This window comes from Gossypium hirsutum, chromosome D03, assembly GCF_007990345.1.
Source record: "Gossypium hirsutum isolate 1008001.06 chromosome D03, Gossypium_hirsutum_v2.1, whole genome shotgun sequence".
Lineage (NCBI taxonomy): Eukaryota > Viridiplantae > Streptophyta > Magnoliopsida > Malvales > Malvaceae > Gossypium > Gossypium hirsutum.
In genome coordinates, this window is record NC_053439.1 from 36,243,633 (window position 1) to 36,265,406 (window position 21,774).

General features: G+C 33.8%; 2 protein-coding genes across 5 annotated transcripts; both read left to right on the forward strand.

The window, feature by feature from the left end:
• Positions 1 to 201: 201 nt before the first annotated feature.
• LOC107950120 (nuclear pore complex protein NUP98A) lies at positions 202 to 9,169 on the forward strand. Of its 4 annotated transcripts, none has more exons than XM_016884882.2 (14): positions 202 to 378; positions 493 to 546; positions 882 to 944; positions 1,474 to 1,752; positions 2,311 to 2,952; positions 3,105 to 3,329; positions 3,422 to 4,035; positions 4,537 to 4,615; positions 4,703 to 4,745; positions 4,959 to 5,097; positions 5,246 to 5,362; positions 5,490 to 5,667; positions 6,337 to 6,378; positions 8,171 to 9,169. In XM_016884882.2, the coding sequence occupies exons 3-14, from the start codon at positions 926 to 928 to the stop codon at positions 8,851 to 8,853; spliced, it is 3,060 nt and encodes a 1,019-aa protein (XP_016740371.2). In that variant the 5' UTR covers positions 202 to 378; positions 493 to 546; positions 882 to 925; the 3' UTR covers positions 8,854 to 9,169. The 4 variants fall into 4 exon arrangements, with proteins under 4 accessions (XP_016740371.2, XP_040945964.1, XP_040945963.1 ...); XM_041090030.1 differs by having other exon boundaries at positions 204 to 378; positions 882 to 932; XM_041090029.1 differs by lacking the exon at positions 493 to 546 and having other exon boundaries at positions 204 to 378.
• A 9,667-nt stretch (positions 9,170 to 18,836) lies between these two features.
• Positions 18,837 to 20,253, forward strand: LOC107950119 (60S ribosomal protein L9). Its single transcript, XM_016884879.2, has 3 exons — positions 18,837 to 19,326; positions 19,793 to 19,915; positions 20,015 to 20,253. Exons 1-3 carry the CDS (start codon positions 18,952 to 18,954, stop codon positions 20,099 to 20,101), a joined length of 585 nt encoding a protein of 194 aa, XP_016740368.1. The 5' UTR covers positions 18,837 to 18,951; the 3' UTR covers positions 20,102 to 20,253.
• Positions 20,254 to 21,774: the final 1,521 nt, after the last annotated feature.

The following is a 21,774-nucleotide window of genomic DNA, read 5'->3' on the forward strand; positions in this document are numbered from 1 at the left end:
GTTTGTGTATAAAAATTAAAAATATATAAATACACAGTTAATAGAAATATATAATTGATAGAAATAATAAAATGTATATAATTAAAATAAAAATATATAAATATGTCAAAATAGAGTTTTAGTTGGATGAAAATTAAAATTTTCAATTTTTACTAATTTAGACACTAAATAATGTCTTTTTCCGGTTAAACAAACTAACAATGCTACGTGGATCACCCGATCCTACAAAGCTTCTCTCCTGCTCCCGGTATGATTTCCGCTTGGTTTGGTTGTTTTGGCCATCGTGGGTCTTCTTCTCTCCCTTCTTCTTTCACACCCTTTCTATTCTGATTTTCCCACGCAATAAACAAACCTCCCGATTCAGATCCGTCCTAAAAGGTTCCCCCTCTCCCAAACCCTAATTTATCATCTTTTCTCACTCGCACTTCCACTGCATAAACTGCTTCATAATACATGCTGGTTCTTTCTTTTTTTGGTCATCTTTAATAACAGGTTTCACAATTGGAAAGTACATATAATAGCTATTGAACACCTTTTTTTTCCCCGGTATATCTTCTTTCCCTCTTTCCCTCTTTCCATCTTTGACTATTTATTTTTATATATATGTGCCTGTGTATTTAGTTTTAAGTAAATGAATTGGAGGGATAAAATTAAATGAAACGGTTGAAACGCCTTTTTAATCGGTACTGAATGATTGATTCTTTTGATTGAAGAAACGGATCCCGAGTTTGGTTCGGGGCATCACGTTTGCCGCATTTGATTTATTTTTCGCAATATTAATTCAAGTTTCAGCATGGATTTAGTTGAATTTATTTATTCATTACTGGTTCTAGTTTCCATGTTTGTTTAAATCAGCTTTCTGCTTCGTTTTCTTTTCTCAGTTTGAGATCAAGGACCTGTGGAGTAAATAACTACGTAGACGAAGATGTTTGGTACAACTAATCGTGAGACTTTCTCTTACCTTTCACTCTTTCCCGTTGAAATCATATTCTGATTTTACATGTTGAGCTGTTGTTTCGATGAATGCATAATTTCTTCCGTTCCTTTTTAAAAGTAATAGCTCGTGCTTTTAACTTTTATAAAGCCATTGTGAAATTCAGGAGTTTGATTGGTTTTCAGATTGAAGATTAGCTTAATTATGCAAGAAGCATTTACATGTTGCATCCGTGATATGCACAGATCATTGTTATCTTCTTATTCTTCTTCCTTCATTGTTGCCTTTTTTTTTTTATTTATTTATAAAATACTACTGCACTTCATCACACCAAAAGTGTTTACCAGTATGTTGTTGGTGTTCTGTTCCTTGGTAACTGTTACCGGTCAATATTCATTCTCTGTTATTTGCTATATATATATGTGTATATATATATACCTTTAACCTGCTTTACACTTCATCGGTTTTTAGAATAAATTTGTTATTACTTATGAATCTTTTTGGACAATTAAGTTAACTGTCAGAAACTCTTTAAACAGCTTTTGGGCAATCATCAAGTAGCCCATTTGCATCCCAATCTGTTTTTGGGCAGACCAGTGCAAGTAGCAATCCATTTGCACCTAAACCTTCCTTCGGTAGTCCAAACCCTTTTGGTTCCCAAACAGGGGGTTCGGTATTTGGAGGTACTTCTACTGGAGTGTTTGGTGCGGCCCAATCTTCTTCTCCCTTCTCCTCAACAACCACCTTTGGTGCCTCTTCATCTCCAGCTTTTGGTTCATCTACTCCCACTTTTGGCAGTTCATCATCATCTTTTGGTGGTAAGAGTCTGTATGTCTTTTTCTTTTCTATTATTATGATTAAGTTATCCTTCATTCGGTTCATTTCATATTCGTTCTGTTAATATATTGATAATATGATTGTCATACATAAAAATTCTAAAATTCAACTGATATCTTCAAGGAAGAGTCACTATTAATCTACTTTGTTAGGGTTGTTTAGTTACCTGTATGAATTCTCTTCTGACTTTAGAGTAATGTGTAGATCATTCATATTTTTTGATGCTTTAATGGTAGCGTTCCAATACCAAATATCTGTAGATCATGTAATTATTATGCAAATAAATGCATTCATATGTGTATCAGTATTACAATTAATTGCACTTTAATATCATGGAGATAGAAAATTTTAGTGTTTATTAGTAAGAGACTTTCTAAAAAACATAGCACATTTTCCATTAGGCCCTTAAATGTGATCATGAGGGGCACTTCTATTTCCTCATATGTTAATTTATGGTAATCAGCTTTTAATTATATGTGTCGACTTTTTAATCATTAGCTCTTGGGTAACTTGGTGTCTTTTGACTTTGTTTTGGATAGGGTCTTCTGTTTTTGGTCAGAAGCCTGCATTTGGCTTTGGGTCAAGTCCCACCCAATCAAATCCTTTTGGAAGCACAAATCAGCAATCACAACCTGCATTTGGTAGTGGTATATTTGGTTCCTCCACACCTTTTGGTTCAACTCAGTCAGCGTTTGGTTCTAGTCCTGCCTTTGGTTCCACTAGTAGCCCGGCTTTTGGTGCGGCAAGCACCCCTGCGTTTGGCGCCTCAAGCACTCCAGGTTTCGGTGCCACAAGCACCCCTGCGTTTGGTGCCTCAAGTACCCCTGCTTTTGGTGCCACAAGCACCCCCGCGTTTGGTGCCACGAGCACCCCCGCATTTGGTTCAACTGGAAGTCCAGCATTTGGGAGCACTGGAACTGTATTTGGTGTGTCAAATGCCCCAGTCTTTGGAACTGGAGGTACATTTGGGTCATCAAGCTCACCTGCATTTGGCACTTCCACAACTCCTGCTTTTGGAGCTTCAAGTTCTGCTTTTGGGGGTTCAAGCACTCCTGCTTTTGGAGCATCTTCTACTCCATCGTTCAGCTTTGGGTCTAGCCCAGCTTTTGGCCAATCAGCGCCAGCATTTGGTAGTAGTCCATTTGGAACAACCTCATTTGGAGCCCAGAGTTCTCCTTTCGGTGTGTAATCAGTCTGCATGATCCACTAAAAACTGAAATTATTTGTATGGTTTAGGCAAAATATATAGTTTGATAGGCCTTCCATGTTGTTAGTGCAAGTTGATTCTTGCGCGTGCATGTGCACATAAAATTAAATTTAATTTCTCATGCAGGAAGTCAATCTTCTGCCCCAGCATTTGGAAGCACTAGTCTCGGCCAGTCTCCTTTTGGAGGTCAACGAGGGGGAAGTAGAGTAGCTCCGTACACACCTACAACTGATGCAGATAGTGGGAGTGGACAGCCAGGTGCAAAGTTGGAGTCAATTTCAGCAATGCCTGTTTATAAAGATAAAAGTCACGAGGAGCTGAGATGGGAGGATTATCAATTAGGAGATAAAGGTACCTTTGTAAAATATTGTAAAACCCTGAAAGTTAATTATTCTTTTCTTGTTTGATGTTCACCACCTTGCTGTACTAATTTGAAATATCAGGTGGACCGCAGCCAGCTGCTCAGGCTACTGGAGGGATTGGGTTTGGTGCGTCAACTGTATCTACAAGTCCTTTTGGTTCTTCAACATTTGGCCAAACATCTGCAAATCCTTTTTCCAGCTCAAGTACCAACCCATTTAGTTTAAAACCTCCATCCTTCAATAGTACAGGTTTTGCAACCTCGACTACTACATCAAACCCCTTTCAACCAACATCATCAAGCCTTTTTGGCCAAGCTTCTTCAACTTCATTATTTAGTTCATCATCTACTCCTACATTTGGAACCGGTTCATCACTTTTTGGCTCATCTGTCACTCCTTCATTTTCATCTTCACCGTCCATTTTTGGTACTGGTGCAGCTCCAGCAACAACTTCAGCATTTGCCACAGGCTTAAATTTTGGCAGCAGTCAGACATCACCCCTGTTCAATTCTTCCCCGGCAATTGGACAGACAGGCAATGCTTTTGGCCAGATGACCTCTACCTTTGGACAGAATACTGGTAACTTCGGTCAAACAAGCATTTTCAACACACCTTCCACTGGATTTAGTGGGAATATGTTTTCAAGCTCACTATCATTGGCTCCTAGCAACCCAGCGGCCTTCGGCCCAACAACTGTAAGCCACTTGTGAATTATTTACAATCATCTTTCTTTTTCATCATATTTATGATCCTTAGCTTGTGTTATTTGGTTTCAGAAAGATGCTAAGTTTGTTGCCTTTTTTGACCAAGTTCTCTTTTTCTGTACATTTTCATCACACTGTTGCGGCTCACAGAATTACCTGCCTTTTCTTCTTTCTTTTATTGGATTAAGAATTCCAACTAATTGTCCACTATTGAACCCTGTGGTGTATGATTGATTGATAAGTTGAGTAGATATCTGATTTAATTTCTGCGTTTAGGTGCCTATCTTTTTGTTGAATGAAGATTCATTGTTGATATTTTTATGAGGGTAGCTTTTAAATTTTTTATGAGCTTTAAGACTCTAGGAGTTTTGCTTATTATAAGTTGCTATAGTACTCTCTAGGTCTGTACATGAGCCTTTATGTAATAACCATGCATGCTTTTCTTACCTGTTTTTGAGCCTTAAGTTTGTAGTTTGACTCCTGTTTGTGCAGCCATCTTTTGCTTCACCTTTTCAACCAGCTCAGACCAGTGGTGCTTTCAGCTTTAGCAATTTTGGTCAGACACAACCAGGTAGGAGAAGTTTTATCTTGAATATTCTCATTGAAGTTTGAGCTTTCTTTGATGATTCTGACTATAATGATGTTGCTGACATTATAGGTGGCGGATCAGGCATTTTTGGTCAGAGTAATATTGGCCTATCGTATGTGCAATCCTTTAGATTTTTCTTCTGTTTTCACTGGCATATATATATGCCTGCCTACATGCATATGCATAGTTATTACTAGCATAATTCTTTCTTGTACCTTTGCACATGTCCGTGCAAAAGGGTGCCTGAATATTTTTTGCTCCACCGTCATCCAATTAGTTATGCGATTTTCGTGTGGAGCTTAATCCTGCATGTTCTGTTTGACAGGTCTGCTACACAGACTGCTGCTGTAGTACAACCAGGGACTATTATAAACCCCTACGGAACACTCCCTGCAATGCCTCAAATGTCAATTGGTCAGGCTGGGACTGCACCGTCTGTTCAGTATGGAATTTCCAGCATGCCTGTAACTTTCTGACTTTGCTTAGGGTTTTCTAGTTTGAGTTGCTTGCCTGCTGTAATAGATCATTCTTTCTCTCTTCAAGATACCAATGTTCTTGTTTTCAATTAAGATATGATAATATCAATTGATTCACTGCTAATGATTTTATCAGGTGGTGGACAAACCTGCTCCTGCTAGAATATCGCCTTTATTGACTTCTCGGTACCTTTCCCAAAGGCGGATTAGGTTGCCTGCAAGGAAATATCATCCTAATAATAATGGTCCAAAGGTGAGGGTCCTACTTCTTATGAAATTAGTAGCTCTGATTTTCTGAGTTAAACTATGATTAGATTGTTTGATATATGAGGTTACAATTCTAACATATGTTTATTTTATTTGTTAATCAATATCTGCAGGTTCCATTTTTCAATGCTGATGAAGAGACACCCAACACACCTAAGGCTGATGCTGTTTTTATCCCTAGGGAAAATCCAAGGGCTTTGATCATTCGTCCCACAGAAAGTTGGCCTTCAAGAGCTTCTGCTGAAAAGGCATCTCCATTGAAGGTTACATCCGCTGCTGTGCATGAGAATGGTAAGATTCATTCGAACTCATCTGCATTCCATTGGCTGAACCAAGTGAATAAGTTAGGAATAGAACCAAAGCTTATAGCTAATGGTGGAAGTGATTGTTTTTAAGCATTCAACTCTTTGCAGGCTTTCCCTATTAGATATTAACCGATTGATCGTATACCAAAAAAAAACTCTTTGCAGGCTTTGTTTCTTCTTTACATGTGTTACCTACCTGCCACCAATTGACATTATAAGTTTCTCAACAGTTGTCTCAAAATGCTATTTTTGCCTGAGTCCTTGTTAATAGCATATAATCTCTGAGAAGTTAGAGAGTGAGAGTCCTTTTTTTGTGTATGTAATTGATTCCTCTTTGTAGTGTTTTGCATTTCTATTTTCTCTCTTTCTCCCACACACTTCCAAACAAGCACCTTGGATTATAGTCAGACTGATTATCTAACCAAGTGATAGTCACCAAGTGGCCTAGAGAAAAAAAGTAAAAAAAAAAAAAGGTAACGCCTTCAATTGTGAGAAGTCTCTCTTTGTGCCATCACAATATTCTTTTTCAATTGAGAATGCTATGATTTAGTTTCTAGTTTTATCAATTTAAGTTTATTTATTTTCTTTCAATGCTCTGATTACACTGAGTTTTTGCTATTCCTGGCTGACTACTCGGAGCATCTTTTTCATTTAGGCAAAATTTCTGATGGTAGCTCCAACGCTGAGGATAAAAATGGTAAGTAGCATCTTTTGCATGAAATTGTAATCACCTTTAATTTTCTGTCATGCCATCTATACCCTAATATAAAAGCTGTCCCCCAAATCAACGTGGAGGTTGAATTAAGGGTTGTGAAAATGTAGTTGATTGTAGAGGTGCCGATGGGTTGGGCTGGGTTTTGGCCGGGCTTAATAATGATATTAATGTACTTTATACTTGCCCAAATCTCGGCCTGTTCATATTTATAAATAGCTAATTCAAGCCTATTTTAGGCCTGCCTATATTTTTAAATTTTTTGAATATTTATATTATTTTTAATTTAGTATTTAATAATTTTATATATTTTTCATTTATTTTAAATTTTAAATATAGGCAATTTATCATATTTTTTAATCTTTATATTATAGTATTATATTGCTATAGATTTAATTTGTATATGTTAGAAATGGGTTGGGCTAGGCTCGAGCCTTGAACGTTTGAGCTTGTGCTTGTCTCATATTTTGGATGGGCTTAATTTTTTGTCCATTTTTATAGCTTAATATTTTGCTCAAACTTCGGGCAGGACTTTAGGCCTGGGCAGGTAGCTCAGTCTTGGAACATGTCTAGTTAATTGACAACAAAGCAACGGGTTAATTAAAATTTGGAAGGTTAATTTTGTTATTTATGGAGTCCATATATTTAAAATTTAAAGTATTGTAAGTTTATATTTGTGTTATGTTCATGTTATTTTTCGTGATATTATGTACTTTAATTATTTTCATATTCTCTTCTTGTTCATTTGTGTTGTGTAATATAAATTGTATATTATTTTGTTAACGTTAATAATTCATTTTTATGTAGAATTTGATATATTCATCTATGTCTGTCGTGTTAATGCATTTCTTTTGTATTTTGATATATTTTATGAAGTTTGTCATGGTGATACAATTTAGAGGAATAATTTTATTTTGTTGTGTCACAGTTTATCTCAGATTTTACCTAATTTGTCATAGTGATTCAGTTTCTAGAAAAATGTGTTTGCATTTTTTTTCGCGTGTGGAAAGTATTTTAAATTTATATAAAATGTTACATGTTAATAGTTTGTTTTTTTTATATGTTTTAACATATTTGGGTATTTATATACTTTATACGGTATTTTTTCTTGATGTCACATGTTTTAATTATTTTCTTTGGTAAATGTCTCAACTTATTTCATATTTTGCAGAATTTGTTATGGTAATTCAATTTTAAATTTAAATTTATTTACTTAAAAATTGAAACGTTACATTATTGATTAATCACACACATGATTAAATATCAATATCACATCAAAATCTTAATTTTTTTTTTTAAAGCGGAGTGAGGACTTGTTCTAGTTTTATTAATTTATATCACCAGTATTGCTTCATTAATTTAGTGTTTTATTATGTGAAACTTCCATGGCTTGTAATCTTTCTTCCATTGTATGGCTTGATTTAGGAAATATTTGTTGCTCCTCAAGGTTTCCTTTTATAACTCTTGTCTCTGCTAGACTTTCGTATCAGGAATATGGTAGCCTGTTGTCTATTCCTTTGCTTTGGAGTTTCTGATATTCAGTTGGGACAAAGCAAAGCATTAAAGATATATATTTGTTCTGCCTGTTGTCTTTTGATATTCAACATGGTAGCCTGTTGTCTATATATATATATATAATCTGCATGTTGGCATGTTAATTCTTTTGTGATAAAGATTATGAGTGTGCTTATCTGATTATAACTTTCAGATAAATTTAAGGTCATTATAAATTGCTTTTGCTGCTGTTTAATGTCTTTTGATTAATATGATTGTGTAGAAAATCCAGCCGAAAATGGCCATGTGAAGGAGCGAATTCATCCAGTCAAAGGTAACCAGAAAGCTAATGGAGTCCATGACGATCATTCTGCTCAGAAAGAGTCATACATGACACTCAATGGCCACAGAGCTGGTGAGGCTGCTATTGTCTACGAGCACGGGGCAGACATTGAGGCTTTAATGCCAAAGCTTAGGCGGTCTGATTACTATACAGAACCTCGAATCCAAGAACTGGCTGCAAAGGAAAGGGCTGAACCAGGGTACTGTCAGCATGTCAAGGATTTTGTGGTTGGACGACACGGTTACGGAAGCATCAAGTTCCTGGGTGAGACAGATGTGAGACGTCTTGATTTGGAGTCCCTTGTGCAGTTCAACAACCGCGAGGTAATAGTTTACATGGATGATAGCAAGAAACCTCCTGTTGGACAAGGTCTCAATAAGCCTGCAGAGGTAACACTTCTTAACATCAAGTGTTTTGATAAAAGGACAGGACAGCAGTATACAGATGGTCCAAAAATCGAGAAATATAAGGAAATGCTTAAAAGGAAAGCCAAGGACCAAGGAGCTGAATTTATTTCCTATGATCCCATCAAAGGAGAGTGGAAATTCAGGGTTAATCACTTCAGCAGGTATAAGTTGGAAGATGAAGATGATGTCAAAATGTGGGGTGTTGCAGATAGCTGACCTGAGTTTTAGGAAGATAGGGACACTGTTTCCTTGATGCTAAGCGTTGAAAGGAGTTTGTGCTGTTCCTTGTGTTGTGTCCTCACGATGGGTGGTTTTGAATTGTACAAAAATTGCCAAATTGTCGTAAATGCATGAATTGTTGCCTTTCTCTTTCTTGCTTTTATTTATTTTTTAGTACAAAGAAATCCATAATCTGGAGATTAAAAAACCAAAAACACTTAAGAATGTTGTTGGGGCTTGTATTCAACTTTATTAGATAATTTGATTTCCTGTTAATCATTTAATTAAATCAACTTTCATTATTTTTCTCAAACTCATTCGATATGTTACCGCCGAGTTGTTAGTGCTTTTACATGTTTGCTTATTATTAGACAAATTCAATCAAAAATTGCATCTTATTTGTATTGTATAAATTATTTATGGTTCAAAAATAAATATAACGGGAATAATTCTCAATTAATTTTAAAACGTTAAGTTTTAATTAAGGTTTCGTTTGTTTCATTGAAAATGACTTTCGGAAAATAATTTATTTTTTGGAAAAGTTAATATTTTTTGGTGTTTAGATGAATTTGTGTAAAATATTTTCTGTTATTTGGTAGATTTTTTAAAAGTATTTCATAAAAGTTGTTTTCAACGAACAAGCATACATTTGAGATATTCTTATTTTTTCATTGTTTAATTGAATTTATTTTTATCTATAATTTTATATTTTACATTGTTTTTGCATATATTAAAAATATTATGTTAAATTCAGATTCATTACAACGCCATTTTTTTAATTATATGACTACTATGTGAGTATTTTTTATTTAAAAATGTGACATCAACAAAATTGACAAAAAAATTTAACGATATGAACAATTGGACTTGATTTTCAAATTTAAAAAGTAAATGGACTAAATTCTTGAAAATAAAAGTACAAATATTAAATTACAAATATGTGAAGTGTACTTAAACTTATGACATATTTTAACTTTTATACTACAAAACATTTATTATTAATATATTTATAATTGTAATAAATATTTATTATTAAAATATTAAAATTGAATATTTTCAATAATATGTGAATAAAATTATTTAAAATTATTATTTTTAAAATTTATTATTAAAATAAAATTGAAATATTAAATAATTTATTAAAATAATAATTTATATTTATTATATTAATAATTTATTATATGACTAAATATAAATAATTAAATATGTATGTTTAATAATATTGAAAAATATAATATTTTAAATATTTTTAAAACTAAAAATAGAATTTATTATCAATATAATAATATTAACCTTGATTTAAGTTAAATTTTATATAAAAATACAATTATCTATAGAGAAACTCTTTTCTAGAAAATGACAAGTCATATTACAGAAAAATAGCTTATTTTATTTTGACCTGTAAGTCATTTTCCGTTGACCAAGCTATTTTCTGTAAAACCACTACACCAAAACAGACTTTTAGCGGCATATTTTGTGGCGTTTGGACGGAAAACGCCGCTAAAAATCGAGCATTAGCGGCGCAAAAAATAAAACGCCGCAAAATATATAGCAGTAGCGGCGCTTCAAGCAAAACGCCGTAAAAGAACATAATTTGCAGCGTTTTTCGTTATGCGCCGCAAAATCTCAAGACCAAAACGCATCGTTTTTGTATTGATGTATACAATAATTAGTGGCGATTATGCTAAAACGCCGCTAAAGCAAGTAATAGCGGCGCATTGTGGGAAGCACCGCAGAAATCTTAACGAAAACGCATCGTTTTGGTATCGATGTATATTAGAATTAGTGGCGCTAAAAAAAACGCCAGTAAAACAAGTATTAGCGGCGTTTACTAAAAGTGCCGCAAAATATGACAACCAAAACGCAGAGTTTGGTCTAGATGTATATTAGGATTAGTGGCGCTTACAGAAAAACGCCGCTAAAGAGTACTATTAGCGGCGCGCAAGTAGAAGCGCCGCTATATACCTTAATCAAAACTCAGCGTTTTGGTCTTGATGTATAATATAATTACTGGCGCTTATAATACAACACCGCTAAATATCAGTATTAGCGGCGCTTCTAGTTAAGCGCCGCAAGATATGCACACCAAAACGCAGAGTTTGGTATTGAGGTATATTAGATGTAGTGGCGCTTTCTGGAAACGCCGCAAAAGTATACTATTAGCGGCGCTTTCTTAGAAGCGCCGCAATATATATTAACAGAAACGCTGCGTTTAAATCTTGATATATACTGGAGTTAGTGGCGTTCACGAGAAATCGCCGTTAAACCATATTATTAGCGGCGCTTGCTAAGAAGTGCCGCAAGATATATTAACCTAAACGCTACGTTTAGATCTTGACGTATACTGGAATTAGTGGCGTTTACGAGAAATCGCCGCTAAATCATATTATTAGCGGCGCTTTCTTAGAAGCGCCGCAAGATATATTAACCGAAACGTTGCGTTTAAATCTTGATGTATACTGGAATTAGTGGCGTTCACGAGAAATCGCCGTTAAATCATATTATTAGCGACGCTTATTTGTTAGCGCCGCAAAAGATCTTTCCCAAAACGCACAGTTTTGGTCTTAACCATGCATTAATATAATGTAGGTTATTATATATATATTTAATTTATCGTATTTGGGTTACGTTTAGGGTATTAGGGATCATTATACAATGTTTATTATGTTGGATTATAGTTTAGGGTTTAGGATTTACTATGTAAGTATATTGTTTTTGGTTTAGGGTTTGAGAGTTTAGGGATTAAGGTTTAGTGATTATTATAAGTTAAAAAGTATATCGTATATAGTTTAGGGTTTTAGGGTTAATCATTACATAATGTTTAATATTTTGTGAATATTAGAGTATTGAGTTTAAGGTTTATGATGTGGGTTATGGTGTTTTGGGTTTAGGGTTTAGGAGTTTGGGGTGTAAGGTTTAGGGTTTGGGGTTTAAACTGCTTAAACTTTAGTCATGTTATTAAGAGGTTAATTAATTACTGCTTTAGGGGTTTATGCTTTTGGTTAACGGTTTGCAGTTTATAATTTAACGTTTACAATGCTTGGTTTTTGGGTTTGGGCGATTTAGGGTTTTATGACTTTTTTAGTACCAATTTGAGAAAAATGAGAAATACGTATTGTTTTTTAATTATTATTATGATACTATAGTTCTAAGTGACACAAATGACGCTAGTTTACTAATTAATGACGAATGTCGACATATTTATATGTTATATATGATGAAACAAATTATTTTAATATTGTGTTATTTACATATATATATTAATCATTTATATATTCACTTAAAAATAGAGTATATATAATTTTAAAATTATAATACATTAATTGAATAATATTGATAATATTTAAATTATATAGAATTATTTTTAAAATTTATAAAATTTTAACAATTGAAATTAATAAATCTGTATAAAATTTTTAAATAATATTATTAATAATATTAATAATGGCCTAATTTTAATGTATGAATTAAAAATAATGTCTACAACAATGTAAATAATTTATAAAAAGCTAAATATTAGCGGCGTTTGTTAATTAAACGCTGCAAAATATATAAAAAATGAAGTAGTACGACACCGTTCCGTTGACTAGTTGCAGACTAGTGGCGTTTTTTTGTGAAACGCCGCAAAAGTTGTGAAATTAGTAGCGTTTATGCGTAAGCGCCACAAACGTTATATTATAAAACGATGCCGTTTTCATAGCAATGATCGAATAAGTTTTCGGAATGCGGCGTCGTTTCAGTGTTGGCAAAAATTTTTTTAGTGGCGTTTTTGAAGGGAAACGCCGCAATAATTAATTAAATTTCCAGATTCGGTGCCATTTTTGTTGTGGAGAATAATTTAATAGTGGCGTTTTGTTATAAAGCGCCGGGATTATATATACACTTCGCCAATGCGGCGCCGTTTGTGAGCTTAATAAAATCCAATAGTGGCGTTTATTATAAAAACGCCAGAAAATGCAAAGCAAAACGTTGCCGTTTCGCTTACTGAAAACAATTTTGGGGTATACCCTCGAAGCAAGCTTCCCCCAGCCCCAAATCCGTCTCCCCAAATCCCTAAATCACCTTTTCTCTGTGAAATTGTTGTGTCCTTCTTGCCCAATTTCTTGAATTCCCAAATCTGTAAATCGCCTCCTTTCTTGCCTAATTTCTTGAAATCCGAAATCCCTAAATTGCCTCCTTCCTCCTTTCAGAGAAGACGAACGTCGCACAATAGGCCTTCAAAGGTTCGATTTTGTTCCGATTCTGCGTATGTAATCTTTGGGTTTTGACTTGTTTATTAAATTTATTCTGTTTTTTATTCGTCCAATTTATTTTGATGTTCCAACTTATTCCTAAATCCTAAACCCGTGCAATTTATTGTCAATGTCAGACTTCAAGAATTAAGAAATGGACCGTTCTTGGATGAATTTGTCAAGAGTTAGCGACGGTTATCGAAATGGAGTGCAGGGTTTTCTAAATTTTGCATTTCAATATGCAAGCCAAGAGAACATGATTCTTTGCCCGTGTAAGAAATGTGTCAACATAAACTGGCATTATCGTGAGGTTGTATATGAGCATCTAATTGTTGATGGGTTTGTTCGGGGTTATAAACAATGGTTATTGTTGTAATTAGTTATTAAGTTTAATTATATGTGTTGTTATTGTTGTAATTAGTTATTAAGTTTAATTACATTTTATGTGTATTGCAGATAAAATGCCTAGAAGAAAAACTATAAAGGAAAGCATTGTTCAAAATAATCCAAACTCGACAGAAACAAATAGTACTGAACAACAGACAACAATTGGATCTTCAAATGTTCCAATTACACACGAGGATCCTACGGAAGTTCAAAGTAACTTACATTAATTACATGCGTGTTGACTTATAATCGATTTATTTTTTCAAATTCTTATATTATAATATACGTCTTGTAGCTGAAAATGGTGGGACGCGTAGAGGTCGAGGACGTACGATACTTAGAGAGTTATACGAGTTAGATCCAGTCGAGCGTGTCAAAGTATGTAGAAACAGTTTTGGTCAGCCTGTTAGATCAGAAGCTCGACTTTTAGCAGGATACATGGACATTTTAGCACGAAATGCGAATATGTTGCCTATCAACTACGAGTCATGGCGTCAAATGCTCGATAGCAACAAAAACCAAGCCCTCGATAATATTAAGGTAACAAAATGTTAAGGTCATCTGTAATGCTTGGCTCGATGTTTCACCTGTATTTACTTTATTAACTTGTGTTTTTTGTAGGCGAGGTTTGCTTTAGAGGTCTCGGATGCTTATGTAAAGAAGGCATTGGGAAAAAGATGGAGAGACAATAAAAGTACTTTGAAGAAAAACTATTATAAGACAAAAACAACCCTCGATGAGAAATTGCAAAATGTCCCGCCGGGTATGTTGAGGTACCAATGGGAAGATGCGGTTAGATTTTGGCATTCTCAGAAAGGCGAGGTACGACGTACTTCCAAACTATTGTAATTATTTTGGTTTATAGTATTTACTATTTACGTACTAAAATTTTTATAACGTAGGATCGTGAACGAGTTGGAAAAAGCAGCCGGCAGCAACAAAAATTCACTCACACAGCCAGGTCGAGAAGTTTTGCATGTGTAGCTGAGGCGGAGGTATTTTTAATTTTTTAATTCTCAAATATGTATAACTTTCTATTAAATAATATTTTTACTACTATATTGTAGGAACGGTCGTCCGGTCAAAAAGTTGGACGCCTTCAACTTTTTGAAATTACACATAAGAAGAAAGATGGATCTGCTATGACTCCTGAAGCTGGTGAAATTATGGTACGTTTACTTAATACGATTTCACTTTTTTTAGTTATTTATAGTGTTTATTTTCTAATGGTTTAATTCATTGCTTGTAATGCGACTATTGTTATATTGCATTTGTTTTTTTTTACTATATATTGCGTTCCTAACTATGTGATTTATTTATTAGGAAAAACTAAAGGAAAAAAAGACAGAGTACGAAGCGATTGCTTCTAGTGATAGTTCTGTTCATCTTGAAGACATTGATAACCGGATTATTACTGAAGTTTTGGGTCCTGAAAAGTATGGTCGGGTTTGATTTCAAGGATCTTTTATCAGCCCAACCCAATATTTTGGATCCAGCTCGCACCAATACATGGCTTTGGGGAGTCAATCTCAAGCTGAAGTTTAGAGGTTAAAAGACCAGATGGCTCAGATGCAAGCGACCACATTTGAGGTTCAAAGGAAATATGAAGAACTTCACCAACAACTTAAAGCAGATGCGGCAGCGAGAGAAGCAGCGATAGAAACAGAGGTTCAAAAGAAATATGAAGAACTACAGCTACGACTTCAAAAAGATGCGGCATCGAGAGAAGCAGAGCAAAACAAAAAGTACGACGATCTTCAACAGCAGCTTCAGATTATGATGAAGATGTTTCAGCAATCGCAACTTCCGCCGTCATAGTGTATGCTGCATAAATACTTTTAACGCTTTTGTAAAGAAAAGTATTAATTCAATTTTATTTATATCAATTAATATTATTTTAGTCATTTATTTTGAAATATTATATAAATTTATTGTTTTTTGTTAGTTTAGATCTGGTTGCTTTTGATTTTTTGTTGCAGGAGGGCAGAAAAAAATAAAAAATTTTATTTTAAAAAAATCCCAAAATTAGTGGCGTTTTTTAAAAAAGCACCGCTAAAAGTCATATCAAACAGTGGCGTTTGTGAAATAAGCGCCGCTAAAGAACACTACTTTTAGTGGCGTTTTTGAACAAGCGCCGCTATAGAACATCACTTTTAGAGGCATTTTCTTCCAAAGCGCCGCTAAAGAACATGATCTTTAGCGGCGTTTATTTCCTTAGCACCGCTAAAGAACATGATCTTTAGCGGCGTTTATTTCTAACCGCCGCTAAAGAACATGGTCTTTAGTGGCGTTTATTTCTAAGCGCCGCTAAAGAACATGGTCTTTAGTGGCGTTTATTTTTTTAGCGCCGCTAAAGAACATGATCTTTAGCGGCATTTTTTTCTAAGCGCCGCTAAAGAACATGATCTTTAGGGGCTTTTTTTCTGTAAGCGCCGCAAAAGTTTGCGACGTTGTCGTTAGCGGCATTTTTTGCGGCGCTTCTTCAAGCGCCAGAAATGGATTTAGTGGCGTTTACAAGCGCCGCTAAAGGCAAAAAAAATGCTGTTAAAAACCTGTTCTGCTGTAGTGAACAAACACAGAAAAATACAAAAAATATTTTTCATAAAACATTTTATATGTGAACAAACGGACTCTAAATTCAATTTATCGTTTTCCTATCAAAATAAAATATTTATAGTTTAAACAATTACATCCTTTTATTTAATGGTTCCATAAATTTATGATTACCGAAACAAATATAGATTCGAGTAATTGTGTGGTTCTCATACAACAATATTTTTTATTCATTTCTATCAAGGACGTGGATTTCTTCATTTGTCTATCCTGCAATCAGGTTCGATCTATATATAAAAAATAAAAAACAGCTAGGTTTAGGGTTTTCACAAGCTAGTTCGAATAATTGGCGGCTAATTACGATAGGAAATCGATTAAAAATTTACTTGGTGTAGGAGGCGCTTCAACGTACTCCACAAAATGTAACTCAAGATGAGATTCTTTCACATGCTAGAGTCCTTTATTCAACTTCTTTTTCTTCTTAAAAGGAAAAACATAAGCACATGCTATAAAATATATTACAATATAAATGTTTTATATCTTTAAAAAATTAGGAGGATTAATAATTGTGACCATATAACTTATTCGAAGAATTATATTACATGGTTCGATCATAAAGATCTTCACACATAGGTATTAATTAATTTTTTGTAGCTTTGTTGGATGTCGTACCGAGATCCAAAGATTTTAACATGTGCACACTACTTATATACTTATTCGTCATTTGTTGAAATCAAAATGATCATATTTTATGGTAGTTCAGCATAACAAAAGAAATTCTATTAAATTTAATGAACTTCGATACTTATCTTATTTTTTATTTGCATTTTAAGAAAGAGTGCAATTAGATAATTATTCCGGATGAGAATGTTAACATCCAACCAATTACTTTTAAGATATTGTTGAGGGGGCTTTGATCAATAATGGTAATTTTGCACCATTTAACCTTATTACAATTGGTTTAAGGCCCGCGATAAACCACATTTATATTACTCGGGAGAGCATCATCTAACTTCTGCAAAAATGGGTATTATTAAGTCGTTGGAAGAGGAATATGCAAGCGTGTGTTGAACCTGACGAAGTCGTCCAACCTAACAGGCGAAGCATCCACCGCCTTGTGGCCGAGCAACTCAAGCTGCCCAATCGCCCAAAGCTACTGAACCTGTCCAAGTTGTTGAACCCATGCAACCGGACAAACATGTCAATCTTCCAAATGAGAAATCTGACTTTAATATACTAGATCAATCGAAGTTGCTTACTGCTAGGAGTTGAGAGACCCTATAAGCAATTGGCTAATATGCGAATCCGAGGTGAGTCGAGAGATCGTGAGGATCTAAAGTTAACAATAGATAATTCCTGATCAATTTGACTAAGCCTAATCATTAGTTTCTAATTAAACTAATCAACCACTACATTTTTACACCTGGAAGGAAAGTTTTTAATTGAGATTGTTTTAGTTCAGTAGTTTCAACAATTTTGCTTTTTAGTAATTAGAGTAAAATTCCTTTAAGTCGGTCGTGTTCATAATCATGAATTCAATATTAGGTTAATAATTATAAGTATTCAAAACCTAAATTTGAAGTAAATTATTTTCTTTTGGATTCGATTATTAGAATACTTTCATCCAAGTATATCTATTGTATTATAACTTAACAACAACTGCACACCTGCAGCTTCAAATCACAATAAATTTAAATAGAACTTTAAGACACACTCAATCATTATTAGGCTCTTTGCATGTGCCAAATAATATTTTCTTTACAAAGAGGCTAGCCATATAATATATCTTAGGCTGGATGTGCAAAGAAACCTATAAGACAAAAAGAAATCCACAAGGGGAGTTTATGCTTCGAAATGTTGTTTAATGCTTAAATTAGGAGAGGTAATAAAAAAATTGAAAAAATGAGTATTTTTTTTTTCAGAATAAGTGAATAACGGTAAGATCAAGGGCAAAACTAAAAAATTACTTTGGGACAAAGATAAATCATAATTTTTTTTAGGAGAGAGGAAGTGAGGAGAAAATTTATCATTATACTAATTTGTAATTTTAAAAATTTTGAAGGCATTACAAGACAATTTTACCATTTTTTGGGTGGAGGCGGGGCTATCGCCTTCCCCCGTCTACACCTTGGGTAAGGTTGGAAAAGATAGCCTTTAGCTACTCTAAGGCTACTAATTACATGAGAATTGCACGGGCCAAATTATCCCTTGCACACTTAAATTATTATACATTTTGGTCATTACTCACAATTTCTAATATTTTTTTAATAGGTTCTGATTATATTTACTTGACATAATGCTTAAAATTACTCATAGTCCCTCCTCAATCTATAAACAAGAGAATAATGCATTTTAGTACACTCGAACACATGTCTTCTTTTATTGACAACAATATTCATGATAATGAAGTTAAGACTCAATCGGTTGGTCATTATTCACAATTAAAAATATAATAAAATGAAATAATAAATTACATATGATTAAAAAATAAGCAACTAGCTACAAAAAAAGAGTATAAATATGCAGGTGTTTGAAGACATTCCTAAAGAGTCATTATTTGTTGTTGACATTAATAGAATAGTAAATTTTGGTTTAGACAATTTGTTGATTAAAAAAAAAGCAACTAACAATAAAGTAAGGTGAATTAATTAACTTTTGATAAATACACAAGTTTACATTAATTCAATTTATTGCTTATTATCTCGAAAAATAAGCTTTTTAATTGGGCCGGACTCTCACAGCAATCTATTTTTCTCCTCTATTTTCTTCTCTTAACCCTAAAGCCCGCCCAAAACTGAATCCTACGATACCATTTATACTGATAAATTATATAACATTACAGTCTTTAAGTTATAGGGTTTTTACACTCTACTTAGTCCCTCCATCGAAGCCGCCCCGAGAAAGGAAGCAGAGGGCAAGTAAAATGAAGACCATTCTTTCTTCAGAGACAATGGACATCCCTGATGGGGTTGCTATTAAGGTGAAGGCCAAGATGATCGAGGTTGAAGGTCCCAGGGGTAAGCTCATCCGTAACTTCAAGCACCTCAACCTCGATTTTCACCTCATCAAGGACGAGGAGAGCGGCAAGCGCAAGCTCAGGATCGAGGCTTGGTTTGGCTCCAGAAAGACTAGCGCCGCCATCCGTACTGCTCTCAGCCACGTTGAGAATCTCATCACCGGCGTCACCAAGGGTTACCGTTACAAGATGAGGTTTGTTTATGCTCATTTTCCGATCAACGCCTCCATCACTAACGGCAACAAGTCCATCGAGATCCGTAATTTCCTTGGCGAGAAGAAGGTCTTCTCTCTTTCTCTCTCTCTCCGTCTTTTTAATCTCTTATTGAATCGAAATCACATTGTCACTGTTGATTTAATTCCCTTTATTTGTTTTTTTTTGTTTGAATAAGGCATTTATTATTGTTTTTATCATATATTTGGGCTTTTTTTGTTTCGTTTTCTTTTTGGCCTATTCAAGCGTACGGTGCTGTTGAAATGCTACATTAAGAGCATACATTGATTCATATATTTTGTTTGTTTAATGTCAACACCCCTAGGACTTGATGTAAACGTAAAATTCTTATATTTTCTGGAGTTCTGGTTGCATTGACTGATGTAGAGAAATGGGTAGGCATTGTTTTTACATATTGAACCAAATTGTTCATGTTTTAGGGTTCAAGTAACCAAATATGAAACATGTTCAAGAGTTTGATAAGTTCCTTGTATTCCAATGACATTATGTTAACGTTTGCACCGGTGAACATCAGGTGCGAAAGGTGGATATGTTGGAAGGGGTATCCATTGTTCGATCAGAGAAGGTTAAAGACGAGATCGTGTTGGATGGTAACGATATCGAACTTGTGTCACGCTCGGCAGCTTTGATAAACCAGGTAGGCCCTCTGTCGATCCCTTTTAAACACTGAGATTGAAGCTGGAGATGATTGATATTTGGCATTTATGTTGATGAATGTGAGTTTTGATTGGAACAGAAATGCCATGTGAAGAACAAGGATATTAGAAAGTTCCTTGATGGTATCTATGTTAGCGAGAAGGGCAGGATCGCTGAAGAAGAATGATTGGTATGGTATCTCTTGTTTCATAGTGTTATAATGCTGTTTTGGTTTTCAGACTTTAGATTATAAGGATGTTATCTTATATTTGTTTCATCTTTATGTTTTGCGACATTGAGCTCCTTTCATCAATGACTTGGAATGCAATTTTTCGGCAACCCTTTTGCTGCAATTTAAGAAGGCATGAAAACCTTTGGTTTAAAGACTTGATTATCATCCAAATTATCGAAAATAAGATAAGATATGATATATTTAAGCATTTTAGGATATATTCTGAAAAAGAATGCTACCATAAACAAATATTTTTTTAAGAAGCCTTACGTATAATATTTAAAGTTCAAATATGATAATTTGACAATTTTAACCTTACGTTTTCAAATAAGAAGTTCCATTCGCATGCAAAATAAAATAAGGGGTCAAAAACGAACGTCGGTAGCACTGTCACCAGTTCAAAGCGGAGTGCTGAAACTCGTAACACTGGTGTCCTGTAGAAAGTTGGAGGAGGGTCAGTTGAGAAGCGGTGCGTCGGCAGTCACACCAACCCATGGCTGAAAAAGGATGACAAAAGAAAAAACAAAAGGAAAAAGAAAAGGGAGAGGGAAATCGTGCAGCCCAAGGAGGGGGAGGCAGGCTACTGATTCGGAAAAGTTGGTATTAAATATTCATTTAAAGAGCTATTAAATAATTTTTATATATTTTCAATGGGTAAACTATGGTAGAGGTTAACCAATTATAGTTTTCTTTTTCTTTTTTATAGTTAATTTTTAAAAGTTACAAAATAATTTTTCAACTATTAATAAATTTATTTATTTATTGTCATTTAACTATAAAAAATTGCAAAATAATCATCTAACTATTTAATTTTTGTATTTTATGATCATTAGTTGACCTACGTAGAAATAAAAACATCCAAAAATTAAAGATAGTTGCTTGACTAAAAAAGACAATTGAATATTTGAGTAATTATTTTGTAATTTTTTATAATTGGGCAACCAAAAAAGAAAATTACTAATAGTTGAATGACAATTTGTAAATTTTCATAGTTGGGTGGCTATGAAAGTAGTTTAGCCATTTTAAACTTACTCTAAGCCTTCAAACCATGGCAGTGAGTACCATACCAAATAGTATGTAACGTTTCGATTTTAAACCGATACCAAGTTTTATATGTTCTGTTTTGGTTAAATTTTCGATGTGTTTCGATCAATATTGAATTGTACCAACCTGTACCGGTTGGTACAATATTTTGATATTTTAAACCAACTTTTAAATTTTATTCCTAACCATTTTAATTTTTCTGCAATTATAGTTAGTAAATAAAATTATTGAACCTAATTATTAATTCTAAAACATATATTTACATATAAATATATTTATATGAATGTAATTAAGATATATTTGTATGTATATGTGATATATAATTTATTTTTTTACCAAAATAATAAATAATTTATTAAGAAATTAAAAATAAGACTATAAATATATATGTAAAAAATATTTAAATGTATATATAATTTATCAAGAAATTAAAAATTAGATTATAAATATATATGTGAAAAATATTTAAAAACATCGATAAACCCAAAGCGGTACATCGAAATATGCCAATATTGGTACGTATCAGTATCAAGACTAAAACAGTACACCTATTGGTAGGGTATTGACTACTTTGCCTTAAACAC

Excerpts from the sequence above, each read along its gene's own strand:
- LOC107950119 (XM_016884879.2), top strand. The coding sequence starts at position 18,952 with ATGAAGACCATTCTTTCTTCAGAGACAATGGACATCCCTGATGGGGTT. Across the intron at positions 19,327-19,792 it reads ATTTCCTTGGCGAGAAGAAG|GTGCGAAAGGTGGATATGTT; the intron begins GTCTTCTCTCTT and ends GGTGAACATCAG. Across the intron at positions 19,916-20,014 it reads CGGCAGCTTTGATAAACCAG|AAATGCCATGTGAAGAACAA; the intron begins GTAGGCCCTCTG and ends TGATTGGAACAG.
- LOC107950120 (XM_016884882.2), top strand. Across the intron at positions 2,953-3,104 it reads AGCCCAGAGTTCTCCTTTCG|GAAGTCAATCTTCTGCCCCA; the intron begins GTGTGTAATCAG and ends TTTCTCATGCAG. Across the intron at positions 4,616-4,702 it reads TTTTGGTCAGACACAACCAG|GTGGCGGATCAGGCATTTTT; the intron begins GTAGGAGAAGTT and ends CTGACATTATAG.